This window comes from Mustela lutreola, chromosome 4, assembly GCF_030435805.1.
Source record: "Mustela lutreola isolate mMusLut2 chromosome 4, mMusLut2.pri, whole genome shotgun sequence".
In the NCBI taxonomy this organism is placed as follows: Eukaryota; Metazoa; Chordata; class Mammalia; order Carnivora; family Mustelidae; genus Mustela; species Mustela lutreola.
The window spans coordinates 108,755,328-108,768,822 of NC_081293.1; the positions used below are offsets into that span (position 1 = coordinate 108,755,328).

Below are 13,495 nucleotides of genomic sequence, written 5' to 3' on the forward strand. Positions count from 1 at the left end.
TAAAAAGGATGAAAATTTTTTAAAAAATTAAAGAAAGGACAATCCACCATTCTCTGAAAAGACTGAAAACACTGCTCCCTTTTCCAGCTACATGGCTGTGTGAGGCCAGATTTCCTACACACACACATACATACACATGACACACAGCAACAGATTGAACTCAGGCGCAGACAGGACAACCCCACTGTCTGCTGTCCATCCAGACAATAAGGAGAGTCCCACAACCATTACGAGGAAAATAAAAGCAAGCGAGGCGGTACTGCTCTATTAACGTCAAGCGAATAGAACTCAAAACGAGAAACATTACCACAAATAAAGACGGTCATTTCACGATGAAAGAGACTCATTTCAATGAGACATAACGATCCTAGAATGTGTAGGTACTTAACAACAAAACACGTGAAGCCCAAACACACAGAACCACAAGGAGAAACAAATCCGAGACACCTAGAGCTTTGATGACCACTCGCTAAGTAACTGGCAGAGCTGCACGCAGTTCCCCAGGGAGCGGTTTGGCGATGTCTTACGAAGTTCGATACATAGCTACCACATAAATGGCAACTCAGTTATTAGGTATTTACCCAAAAGAAATGGCCACATGTGTCCATGCAATGACCCGTTCACAAATGCTCACAGCTTTCCGCGGGAATACAAGACCCGAGAGCACCTGACGCCCAGCAACAGACCATGGCGTAGACATAAGTAGACTGCCATTCGACATCACAGGTGAGTGAAGGGTCCCTGAACAAAAGAATATGCCCAGCCTGGGGGCGCCAGGGTAGGTCGGGAGTAAGGATCTGCCTCTGACTCAGGTCATGATCTTGGGGTCCTGGGATCAAGCCCGCATTAGGCTCCTTGCTCAGCAGGGGAGTCTGCTTCTGCTTCTCCCTCTCCTGCCCTGCTCACACTCGCCTCTCAAATAAATAAAATCTTAAAAAAAAAAAGGAGTACGTACTGCCTGAATCCATGTGTGTGAAGTTCTCGAACAGAAATCAATCCCGATGGGCCATCTACAGTGCCAACCATCAGAACAGCAGCTGTCTCGGGGGAGGGGAAGGCATCCTAGGAGGCACCTTCTGAGTGATGACAATGGTCTGTTTCTTGGCAGGGCTTCCGGATGCACAAGTGTACACAGCTGTTAAAACTTAGCTAATGTACTTCTAAGATGGGTATGTTTCAGTCTGTGTAACTTTTATAGCAAAAGAAAACCGGAAACGATATTGAGCCCCAGCTACTGACAAGCGTGCTGAAGCACCCAGACCGGAGTGGAATCGTGTCCGTAACTGACCCTGAAATGCACCAGAGAGGCACGGCGAGGGTTCGGGCGGGCTCAGAGGTACACGGGTAGGTGTGCATAACAAATGTTAATGGCAGAATCTATGTGGTAGGTGGACAGGGATTTGCTGTAAAATCCTTTCAACTCTGCTGGATTCAAGAAGGTTCACAATCAAATGCTGGGGGGCGGACTGCACAGTCTTCTTCCACGGAGGAGGCTAAAGATTCAATCCTGGGGGAGAGGAGCCTTCTTCTTTTTTTAATAGATTTTATTTCTTTATTTGACAGGGAGAGATAGAGGGAGCACAAGCGGGAGGAGGGACAGAAGGAGAGGGAGAAGCAAGCTCCCCGCCTAGCTGGGAGCCCGATGCAGGGCTCCATCCCAGGACCCTGCAATCACCACTGGAGCTGAAGTCAGAAGCTTGGCCAACTGAGTCACCCGAGCATCCCAGAGAGGAGGCCTAATGGGACCTGGCATGGGCCTGACCTCCACGTAGGAAGGTTGGGTCGGTTTCAGCTACTGTTACACCGCAGAATGTACACGGGTGACAGTCATTGAGAGGGACATGTCTCCTGGCAGTTAGACCTGGGACATTTGCTGACATGTGACCAGCAGGGTGAGAGACCTGCCACATGGTCTGTCCAAGTATTAGATTCATAAACTGCATCCCCGCCAGGTAGACAGTGAGGGAAAATGGAATGTCCTAGAACACCCAGGACTGCAGAGTTAATGGTAAGGACACACAGGAGGCACACTGGCTTGTGGGTCCAACAGTGCGGGGAACTGCAGTAAAGAAGTAAGTGTCTTTCTCCCCAGAGTCATGAGTGGCAGCAGGTGAATCAGCAGGTCCCACACGAGGGAGCAGCTCCACACAAAAGGACAAGAGTTCGCTCGTCCACACCCACGGTGCTCCCTTTCAGAGTGCAAGGATCCTTCCCGCCTCCAGGTTACAAGATACCCACCTTCCTAAGCCTCAAACAAAAGCCTAAATCCCCACGTCCGCCTGCACTTGGTGAAGCAGATTAGTCCCACTGCATGCATCCAATCCCCACAATCAAATGTCTTAATTCTTGGCACAAGCCCGGCCAAAAAACACCACTATTCAGGCATGCTTAGGAGGAAAAAGTAACATTTCTGGCCAGCAGAGCACAACACAGGGTATAACTTTTAAAATAGATCAATCTGGTTAACATAAGCACCAAGGGTCATGAGCTGGCGGTGACCTCACACTAAACGGAGAAGCAGAGCAGAAAGGCTCTGACTGCTTGAGACTGGCAAAGAGCAAGAAGGAAAGTGTGCTAAGTTGTGGCCTGAATAGGAATTCCCGCCCCAGAGCTGTCTGCTGGCCTGCCTATGGGAAAATGAGCTAGGGCAGGGGCCTAATACAGAGAAAACACAGAACTCTTGTGTTAGGCAATCATGTAACAAGTGATTATCTTCTGTAACAGACACAATGACATTCATCATTAACCTTCTCTAGGCCTAAATCTTCACACGGCCCCCACTTCAAAAATTCTTGAGTTTCACTGGCTTCTCACTTCTATTTCAGGAATGTCCCACTGATTCTTCATCTCTCCCAACGTCGCTGAATATTCTAATGTTTCTACCAAACCTCATAGAGGGCTCTGAAGTCCGTCAGTCTATCCCATGCTTCTTATTACAGAACCAGGTTAGCCTCCGTGGGAAGGGAGGGACCCTGCTCAGCCAGCCCCGCCTGGTCTGAGTGTGGAAGATGCTTTGAGGCCAAGACTGGTGACCCGCTGGGCCAGGAGCAACGCTGGCAGCCCAGAGCGCTGGGGACAGGCCATCTCCTGTGCGGGTCCTGGCCCACCTGCCTGCAGCAGGGAAGGAGGCCGTGGAGTGACTTTCTTCTGGAGCCTTTTACCGGCTGTGGCAGAAACATTCAACTCAGCTCTCCCCTTCAGGTTGGGCAGCATCTCTCCGCTGTCTAGCGCCTGCAGGCTGAATCACTTTCTCGGGCTGTTTTCCAGACTTGGGTATCTGCAGCTGGTACCACACTTTAATTAGACATAACACAACACGTTGCCGATATAACACAACAAGGAGGAAAGAAAGTGAGGGAAAAGCACCCCCCGATCCGTGGAGGGCCACCGGGGCCACACAGATTTCAAGCACAACCTTTCAAGAGTGGAGCATCTTGGGAAACAAGGGGATGAGTCCGCTGCCCTCAGCTGGCTCGGGCCAGCACAGGCTGTGCGACCAGGACCTACCCAAGCCTGTCTGAGATCTGCACACAGAAGCGCACACTAACGAAACCCAGCGCGTCGTTAAGTGCTCTACCTGAAAGAGAAATTGCGCTCAAACCGTTCTGCACTTCAGTGGCAGCCGAGCTACGACGGTCTCCCGAAACGAGAGTGACGTTATCAGCCACTCCGGCCGGTAAGGAAGACCACATCTTGGAAGACCACAGAAACCGAGGAGTCCCCTGAACTATGTCCGAAATGCAGCCGCCGACGGAGCGTGCCCGGAGCGGCGCGGCGGGTCGAGCAGGGCCGAGCGCCGCCGAGCGCGGCGGCCCGGAGGCGCACCGTGCGCGTGTGCGCGGCACCACGAAACCCGAGGCACCGAGCGGCCCCGCTCTGCACGGGGCGGACTCCCCATTGTCTCCCAGACGCCGGCCCTGGAAACTTTCCGGCGCCGCGGCGGGCCGGCCCCTCCGCAGCCCCTGCGCCCTGCGCTGCCGGCCCAGCCATGTGCAGAGCCGGGGTTGGGGGACCCACTGGCCGGAAGGGGCGGAAAGGCGTGGCTCCTTCCTCCCCCGCCGCGCGGCCCGACCCGAGGACCACCTAACCCCATTGTCCCGGGGTTTGTCTCCCGGCCCATCCGCGGAGCCCGACGCCCGCGGCCCAGCGCCGGGCCCGAGCGCGCGGCTCCCCTGGGGAACCCCGGGCTGCCGGCCGCCCTCTACCCCCAAGAGTGTGCGCCCCCGACCGTCCCACGCCTGACCTCACATCTAACCTCCCCCCGTGGGACCGCCCAACTCCCAGCGCCGGCCGGCCGTCAGCGCAACCCCGGGGGAACTCCCAGTCCACCCCCGGCGCCCGCCCCGCCGCCCCGCTCCGGGGTCCAGCCCGACCCCCGCCCGACTCAGGAGCGCCCGCCCTCGCACGCTCACCTTCTTGCCCTTCTTGCCCTCCTCCTCCATGTCGCCGCGAGCGGCCCCCGCGGCCCGGCCCGCCCCGGGAGCCCCGCGCCGCCCGTGGCCGCTACATGCTCGCCCGGCCCCGCGGCCGCCGCCGCCGCCGCCGCCGCTCCTGTGCCTCCCGCCCGCGCGGCCGCACTCTCCGGCCGCGGCCGCCAGGGGACGTCCGCGCCCTGCACCCCACACCCCGCACTTCCGGGCCGAGGAGCGGCCCCGCCCCGCGCCCCGCCCCGCTCCCGCCCCCATGCCTCGGGGCCGCCGGGAACGCGCCCGCCTGGCCCCGCCCCCTCACGGCCACGGGATCGCGCCTGCCGCTCCCCAACCCCGCCCCACGCCCTTCAGAGTGGACGAGAGCGCGCCTGCCCCGCCCCGGATCCGTCTCCAGCCCGTCAAGGCCGCAAGACCGGCTCCAACTTTTCAATTCTGCCGCCATCTTTAAGGCAGTCAACTTCCCGGCCTGCCTCGCGCTCGGGAAGGCCACGCACAGGCCTACAGGAAATGGAGGGAGGGGCTAGCCAGAAGGTGAGGGGTGTGGCCGGTGGGGAGGGGCCAGTGGGAGGGGCCGGACTCGCGGGAAGGGCTATGGGTAAGGTGAGGGCTTGGCGGGTGGGGAGGGGAGGGCTGGAAGGCGGGGCCTGCGGGACTAGCAGGGAGGCAGGGCGGCGGGGCGGCAGCAAGGTGGAGGACAGGAAAAGAGAAGAGGCAGCGCTGGTGGGAAGAAGGGGGCTATCGGGAAGGGGCGGGGCTGGCGGGAAGGTGAGGGGGGATCTGTGGGGAAGGGGCTAGGCCGGCAGGAAAGGGGGGACCGGATGGGAAAAGGGCGGGGCTGGCAGGAAGGAGGCGGAGACTACGCGATGGGGCGGGGCCGGTGGGGAGAAGAGGGCCGGGCGGGGAGGGACGGGGCCGCAAGACGGGGAGGACCGGCTGGGGGAGGGGGCGTGGCCAACAGGAAGACAGAGCGTTGGGCGTGGCCAGTAGGCGGGGCGGGGCCTGCGGGGCAAAGCCCACTCCTTTCTGTCTCTCGGTTTGCCCGGCGGTTCCGGGGCCCCCGTGAGGCCCCTTCTGAGACCTGCCCGCGCCAGCGCCGGTCACTCCGACTCCGAGGACGGCGGAGGTGCGGGCACAACGACGCCTGGGCTCTGCCCGAACACACGTGGCCCCTCAGCAGCGCCTGGGACAACCGCCCCTTCACAGCGGAGCCCGGGCGGGCCGCAGGGCTGCCCGCCAGCTGCAGGCAGGAGTCCGCGGCCACTGGCCACGGTGTCGCCACCAGCCGCGCTGCCAGTAAGAGCCTGCGGGCCGCTGGACGGCGGACCGGTCCTCGTCTCGGCTTCCGTCTTCCGGCGCTGCTGCTGCGCCAGGGCGCAGCGTGTGACCTCCGACTCCCGGCGCACTCGCTCCTGCACCGCCCGATGGAGCCCGGCCCTCTGAGCGCTCACCCGGCACCGCAGCGCTGAGCCAACGGGGCCGCTGGGAGGCGGCGCGGCAGGAAAGGGCTTTGCGGCCTGGCTCCGGGAGGTCCTGGGCGGGCACCTGCAAAGTCAGAGGCCTCCTCGGCGCCCGCCTCCCCGCATCGAGCCCAACTCCTTCCAGCTCCTTCCAGCTCCGGCGAGCGCCTTCCTCACGTCCGCAAGGCCGCGCGCCCTGAGCAGCTTTCCCTGCACTCTAGAGGGACAGCCAGCAAGTCCTGCGGGCGCTTCTCCACCTTCGGTGGGCTCCGTTAGCTGGCGAGGCTCTCTCCCACGAAGCTGGATCTCAGCCCTGAGGGAATGGCAGCTCCTCCCTGGGAGCGTTCTCTCAGCCTTCAGAATGGCAGCTGCTTCTCATATCTTCAGGATTTTCTTTTCTTTTATTAGGCAATCCCTTGTGACCCTCATCCCCTATGATACTTAATGATTCTTTATATTAAATCTTTCCTGTACTCTGTTTCTGTCTCCTGATTGGACCCTAGTTGATAGTCTCAAGCAGCCCCAAAGAATTCCAGCCCCTTTGGCACATAAAGCGGCTGCAGGTGAAACCTTCCACTGGACCTTCTCTGCTCCTTCAAACGCAAGACGGGGCAGTGCTTCTGATACCTAGTCTCCCACCGCTGCACAGAGGCCTGACCATCCCCATCTCCCACTCAGGTGGCGATGCAGCCAAGAACACTACTCCTATTAGCTTGTGTTTTGGGAAAAACCCACTCTCCTCCTCCTCTGTCTCAAAAGAAGTGCTCTCAACCCTTCTTTTTTTGCGGGGGGGGGGGGGGGGCGGGATTCTTTCTTACTCATTTGACAGAGGGAGAGGGCACAACAGGGGGAGTAGCAGGGAGAGGGAGAAGCAGGCTTCCTGCAGAGCAAGGAGCCCGGTGCAGGACTCGATCTCACAACCCTGAGATCATGACCTGAGCCGAAGACAGAGGCTTAAACAACTGAGCCACCCAGGCGCCCTGCCCTCAGCACTCAGATGTGTGAGGGCTTTCCCCACAACAAGCAATTCTGTGACATCAGCTGGGTGTCCCACACTTGAACTCACTCTGGCACCATCTACCCAGATATGGCATCGGATCCCACAGGTTGAGGGCTCGGTCCCACAAGAACCCACACACACACTTCAGATGCCAACAGCAAGTCCAAGCTGTTACCTGTGCTTCTGACTAACTGGCTATGAATCGGGGTTCCCAAGATCCTCCCTCGGGTTCAATGAGCCTGCTAGAGTGCTCACAGAACTCAGGAGAAGCGTCTACCCACTGATCACCAGTCATCCTAAAAGGACATGATAAAGGGTACAGGGAAACATCCAGATGAAAGAGATGCCAAGGGCAAGGTGTAGGGAAGGGCACATGGAGCTTCCGGGCCCCTCCAGGTGTGCTGCTCAACCAGCACCTCCACATGCTCGCCAGCCCGGAAATTCTCTGTGCCCCCATACTATCGGTTGGGAGAATAATGAGCACCAACCAAATGAGAATAAGCAAAGGCTATTTGTGCAGAGGCTGCTCTAATGGAGACAGTGCATCCCTTGGATGGGCCGAGGCCCAAAGGCAGGCAGTGGGGGAGAGACTTCGTGGCGGAAAAAGGGGGATTCAGGGGTGCCCTGCTGGGGGCTATGGGGCTGAGGCGGAACAAAAGTGGGCATCGACCGAGTGCTGGCACATCCATCCAGTGGATTGTGCCGGGGTGCTGTGCGGCTTCCCAGGCCATCCCTAGATACAGTGGTCTTAATTCCAGCAGCTGGCCTCCTGGGCTTCCCAGGGTCCTAGGATCAAGTCCCACAATGGACTCCTCGTTCAGTGGGGAGCCTGCTTCTCGCTCTGCCTGCCACACACCACCCCCGCCTCCTTGTGCACTCTGACAAATGTTTTTTAAAAATAAAATAATCTCTGGTGCACCTGGGTGACTCAGTGGGTTAAAGCCTCTACCTTTGGCTCAGGTCTTGATCCCAGGGTCCTGGGATCAAGCCCCACATCAGGCTCTCTTCTCAGCGGGGAACCTGCTTCTCCTCCCCTCTCTCTGCCTGCCTCTCTGCCTACTTGCGATGTCTGTCAAATGAATAAATAAAATCTTTTTAAAATAAATAAATAAAATAATCTTTTAAAAAGTTATTCAGGGATGGGGCGCCTGGGTGGCTCAGTGGTTAAAGCCTCTGCCTTCGGCTCAGGTCATGATCCCAGGGTCTTGGGATCGAGCCTCGCATCGGGCTCTCTGCTCCGCAGGGAGCCTGCTTCCTCCTCTCTCTCTGCCTGCCTCTCTGCCTACTTGTGGTCTGTCTGTCAAATAAATTAAAAAAAAAAAATCTTTAAAAAAAAAAAAAGTTATTCAGGGATGCCTGGCTGGCTCAGTTGGTTCACCAACTGCCTTCAGCTTGGGTCATGATCCCAGGTGCTGGGATCAAGTCCCGCATCAGGCTCCCTGCTCATTGAGAAGCCTACTTCTCTCTCTGCCTGCTGTTTCCCCTGATTGTGGACAAATAAAATCTTTTTTTTTTTTAATTTTTAAAAAGTATTCAGTGCAATCCCAAAGCTTACAAAATTTTCTTTCTACTCTCACAATGAGACGCAACCCAGATTTTTCTAGGGTTCTCTCTTTACAGCAAGCTAATAAACCACTTTATTGGATGCCTGGTTTGTCCCTGTTGGACCTAGCTGTTGGGTTTTTTCCCACCCAGCTCAAGTATCACCTCTTCCACTAAATCTCTGGATACAATTCTTCCCTCCTTCAGCCCCAGAGCACTTTCTTTGCATGTCCTGACGCTAGAGTTAGCCATGATATGACATTTCCTCTACTCGTCCTTTAGAGACTGTGTGGGATTCCTCTTTGCATCCAAGAAGCTCTAGCAAGACAAATGATAGGCACGTGAGACTAAGATGGGAGGGCACTGAGGTTACCCAGACAAGGTCTCAGACAGATGCCTTCTCACTAGACTGGAGTTTTCAAGAAAGCCCTGAACAACTGAAAAGATTTATCTTCAACTGGCCGCTCAAAGATGGTTTTCCCAGGCTCACATCCTGGCCAGATTCCCATTAATTGGTGTGGGGTTGTTGCTGTTTGGTTTTAGTTAATCTTTTCCCTGTTCCCAAGGCTGCGAAGACTTGTTTTCTTTCTTGTCCCTCTCACCCATCCACTATCTCACTTGTGAGAACAAAACAGCAGATAACTAACTAGATGTCTCTGGGTTGTTCTTGACACATGCCATGCAGTACTTCATACCATGCTGTGCCCATGGTAAATCCAACCAGTTGGCTTGCTTAGTGAAGAAAAGAATTTCTTCAATCACTTCTGGTGAATTCTCAATGACTTTTTATCTTCGAGTTTCAGGCCCTGTACATGATGAACAACCAAACCCCAGAAGCACAACCACGCTCTGTAGCTTCCTGGGGGAGACCCCGTGAGCTATACTTTGGCGTCTCCTTGGCTCTAATTCTCTGTGTATCCTTCCAGAGCCAAATTGCTAATATTCTCTTCAGGCAGACATCCCAGTTGACTTGGAAAAATAATGGGAGTTATTCTTTTGAGATGTGGATCTGGAGAAAGTTCTTTCCGACAGCCTGGTGGTTGAGAACTGCTGAGAGGTCGGTCTCTGTCAGTCTCATGCAGCCTCCCTGTACTATGCAACTGAGCTTTGATTATGTGGTTTTTAATATTTTGGCTCCCTTATTACTTGCGGGGGGGGGGATTTCCATGGAGCATCTAGCCGTCTCCAATGAATTTTATCACCATTTTAGAAAACAAGCTTTTCTCTTTCAGTCCTCAGGGAGCCCAACTTTTGGGTCACACATGTAGACCGTCACAGCTACACCCTGCACCTCTATATCCACGACCATGTGCCTTCCCGGTTCTCTTCATGTCATGGCAGAGTTGGAAGGCAAACAACCTGCTCCAAGTCCTGGCGCCTAACTAGTCCTAGGTAACCTCTGGCTGAATGTTCTTCTCCTGGTAGCAATCCGGAAGGAATATTACTAACGGGTCTCGACAGATTTAGTAAAATACATAATGGGATTTGTATATTAGGATGCATGGATGAATTTAGCAGGAGCAAAACAAGCTTCAAGCACTGCTCGGCTTCTTTACCTACAGAGCAAGTCCTCGCCTTCCCAGTCTGATGTTCAAGAGTCTGGCGTGTGCCCTTCCCACCCCTCTCGGAGAACACCTGCCCCCCTACCACGCTTCGCTCTGTCTCCAACAACCCGCACCCTCCCTGGCGCCCTCCTCGGCGGGTGGAGGTGGGGGTGGGGATCGAGTTAAGACCCAAATCTCCTCCCGACCCAGAGGACCTCTCCACAGAGGCAGAAGAGAAGATACTTTCATTAAACCAGAAAGTGGCGCGCATCCCGGGCAACCCGCTGAAGAGATGCGAGGGCAGAGCGCGACCTCGCCGTCCTGCGTGGCTCGGCGGACCCAGCCCCACGGCGGGCTGGGGGCCCTTAAGTCGTCGGGACACCGGGCGCCAGCGGGGCCTCCCGGGACGCGCACTGGTCCGCAGAGGGCAGTGCAGCAGAGGCCCGGGCGACGTGCGCCCCGATGTGAACCGGGAGGACGCGGCATCCCGCTCTCAACCCGGGCCCGCCACAGCCGTTAAAGGACTTCGGCCCGCGGCGGTACCCGCGCCCCGCGCCTCGCCTGACGTCACTGCTTCCGGCTTCCGGCGGCTGCGCGATGACGCAGCGCGCGGGTGTACGAGCCGGCGCCATGTGTCTCCAGCAGCGGCCAACTTCAGGGGGCCGCGAACATCCGAGGCCATCCGAGGCCGCCGGTGTATGCAGGCGGCCAACGCTCCCGACTGAAGCGGGATGAGGTCCGGCCGGGGTGCGGGCTGGCTGCGAGGGGATGGGGTCGCGCGGCTGCCGAGCGCGGCGTGGGCGGACCGCTGTCCCCTCTCGCGGGGGTGCCCGGCCCCCGGCTGTCGCGGGAGGCCCTTGAACCCGCCCGGCCTGCGGCTGCAGAGTGCAAGCGGAGCGGCGGCCTCCACGCCGAGAGGACTGCGGGGAGAGGCCGCTCTGGGTAATGCTGGGCGGGCGGGTGCCCCGTGGGCTTGCAAGACTTGAGGGGTTTCTGTCCCGGGGTGTCGGGGTCGCCGGAGCCCCGCGGAAGGCCGCTGCACCCGTCCGGTCCTCTCGCTAACGCTCTCCGACCGGGGGTCCCGTCCCGCGCTGCCCCAGCCAGCGAGCTGGCGTCCGGACCCCGTGCCCTCCGCCCGCGCACCCTCCGCCACCCCCCGAAAGAGCGCACAGAGCCCGAATCCTGCGCCGCAAGCCTCCAGCGTGCTTGGGTCTGCGGTGACCCTGTGCATTCCTGCAGCGCTTGCCAGAGCATCCTGAAACGGTTTGAGGCCTTGCCCTGCTCCGTCCAGAGCGAGGTTATAGAAATTTCAGACAGGCGCTTGTCCGGGCCCGGCCTCCTGCCGCTTGCAGTCGCAGGAAGCTGCGTCGGTGGTTGAGTTCAGTTTCTTGCAGGGCTGCGGCGGGGGGGTCCTCCGGAGAGCGAGCGAGCACCCCTGCCGAGTCCACTCTTCAACCTTCATTCAACGCCCAGCTCCGACTTTTGAGCACCACCGTGAGGTGGTCTCGGGTCCAGTGCAGAACAGGGGCCCAGGGTCGCCCTGCCGGCCGCCCCAGGCCACCTTCCCCGATGCCAGCCCCGGAGGGAGTCGGGCATCCGGAAGGGGGTGGGAGGGGGTGGGAAGCGTAGGTGGTGGGAGTTTCCCTTGGGAATCTGCCTGGGTGGGAGCGAGTGTTACCCGTGGGGGATGGGCCGGGACGCTCCTGGCAGGGCGGAGAAGCTCGGGGGCTCTTCTGGGTGGCGGGTCACATCACATCTCCCTCAGACGTGGAGGCTTCTGGCAAACGTGCGGTCTGCCTCTCCCGTCCAGGTGCAGACACTGAACACCGCAACCTGCCGGCGGCACTGGGAAGCCAGTCCCTGAGGCTCCTGGGTCTGTGGTCCTGGGAGCAGGGCGCTGGCTGAACCCCAGCCCTCTTCTCAAGGATGCTGGAGCAGCAGACGGCCTCAGGGTGGACCAGGTAGTGCCTCCCTCCAGAGAGGGCCTGGTCTCTGCTGGGAGAGGTCTGGCCTGCCTGTCCCCCACGGCCACCGCATGCGCTGGCTGCCCCCTGGCTCCCCTTTGTTGCCCCGTGGGAAGAATCGGCTGTCTTTGTGTCTAATCAGTGAGCCTCATGTGTCCTGCCAGCATCCCTGCAACTGGGGGGCTACCTTGCTAGCCAGGGGGCAGAGGGCCAGGGGTGATGTCAGACCCACCACTGCTTCTGACTGGCAGCTCCCCCACCCCAGCAGGCTCTGCTCTGGGTCCCTGTGCCAGCACAGGACACGTGGCGTCTGCTTTTCCCCACTGCTCCAGCGACTGGAGTGCCCAGGTCCCAGTGGAGAGTGCCAGGAGGTGGCCTGGTCCGTGTCGGCGGAGCTGATCTGGGATCTGCGGCAGTAAGTATGCTCTGGACACCTGTGTCCGTTCATTTCCACAAGCCCGTCCCATCTCCTGAGTCAGGCGATTGAGGCCCAGAAGGGTTCACTGGCTTCAAGCTCACGGGACTGGTTTTGGCCAGCGGTGGTCTCGTATCTGGACTCCTGCAGCCGCGGTTCTGTGGTGCAGCCAACCTGCCACCGTTTCCCTGGGACCCTGCTGGGTCAGTGGGGTATTGGCCTGGGAAGGTCAGGCTGCTGCCATGTGCCATCACAGAGACTCCGCCCACTGTGGGGTCAGGAGGGGTTCCAGGTTCAGTCCCCTTCCGCCTCTCAGTGCAACCAGCATTTAGCCCCTGGCTGTGTGCTCAGATCACTCATGTTCACAGCCGGCCTTCACGCTGTCCGCACGTGCCGCTGCCTCGTGCCTGAGGAAGTGGACCCTGGGGTGTGGCCTGCGCACGGACATGCCCCACAAGGTCGCTCGTGCACCCGTCTCTCTAAGCAGGTATGTTCCTCTCTGGCTCCCGTGCAGGGAGGTGAGGGGGCGTTTCTGGGTCGGGCCCAGGCTGGGGAGTGGGCGGCTCGGGGCCTGGTGTGCACATCCGACGGACGTTTCTTTGCCCCCAGGTTTGGGTGCCGCACTGTCCGGTTCCAAAACGAAGATCCTTGCTGTGCATTTGTGTGCGGCAGAGGGGCGGTTAATAAAGCCTTCTCAGCGGGTGATGCGGCTGGCTTGTGTCCTTTCCATGTGCTCGATACGAGGAGCGGGCGCCCTGCCCATGAAGGGAGTGGTAGCCAGACTCCTTCCGCCCAGTCTTTGTGAAGTGCTGAGTGGGTGATTGGCTACCGGCACTTGCCCTGGGGATCCTGGATGGGTTCTGCTGTCTTGGCAGGCTCGTCTGCCTCTTGTCCTTGGTCCCAGTGTGGGTCGGACCTGGGAGCGAGGCTCATCTCAGCCATGGGCGTGCACACGGTTGGCATCGTTTGAGAATTAACACGTCCACACATAACCGGACACTTCTACATTCAGTGTATTCCTAATGTCCTGGCACCCCTGACACACATACACCTGGTTGATGGGAAGAGGGGGAGGTGGCCTCCACGGTGCCCTTGTGGGGCCCTTCCATGCAGCAGCCTGTGGTTCCACATGTCCTGAGATGC

The 13,495-nt window shown here is 58.6% G+C and overlaps 1 protein-coding gene, 1 long non-coding RNA gene and 1 other non-coding gene across 4 annotated transcripts in view; 2 read left to right on the top strand and 1 right to left on the bottom strand.

Annotated features, from left to right (window-relative positions):
• CCM2 (CCM2 scaffold protein) overlaps nt 1-4,636 on the bottom strand; it is a 40,813-nt gene extending 36,177 nt beyond the window's left edge. For both annotated transcript variants that reach the window (XM_059170677.1, XM_059170676.1), the window contains exon 1: nt 4,413-4,636. In XM_059170677.1, coding sequence (XP_059026660.1) covers nt 4,413-4,442 — 30 coding nt within the window. In that variant the 5' untranslated portion in view covers nt 4,443-4,636. The remainder of the gene's footprint in view (nt 1-4,412) is intronic.
• Nucleotides 4,637-10,557: 5,921 nt separating this feature from the next.
• On the top strand, nt 10,558-12,635 carry LOC131829186 (uncharacterized). The gene is made up of 3 exons (XR_009352760.1): nt 10,558-10,915; nt 11,784-11,934; nt 12,203-12,635. It is a non-coding gene; the product is annotated as an uncharacterized LOC131829186 (long non-coding RNA).
• On the top strand, nt 11,161-11,292 carry LOC131831034 (small nucleolar RNA SNORA9). Its single transcript, XR_009353549.1, has one exon. It is a non-coding gene; the product is annotated as a small nucleolar RNA SNORA9 (small nucleolar RNA).
• Nucleotides 12,636-13,495: the final 860 nt, after the last annotated feature.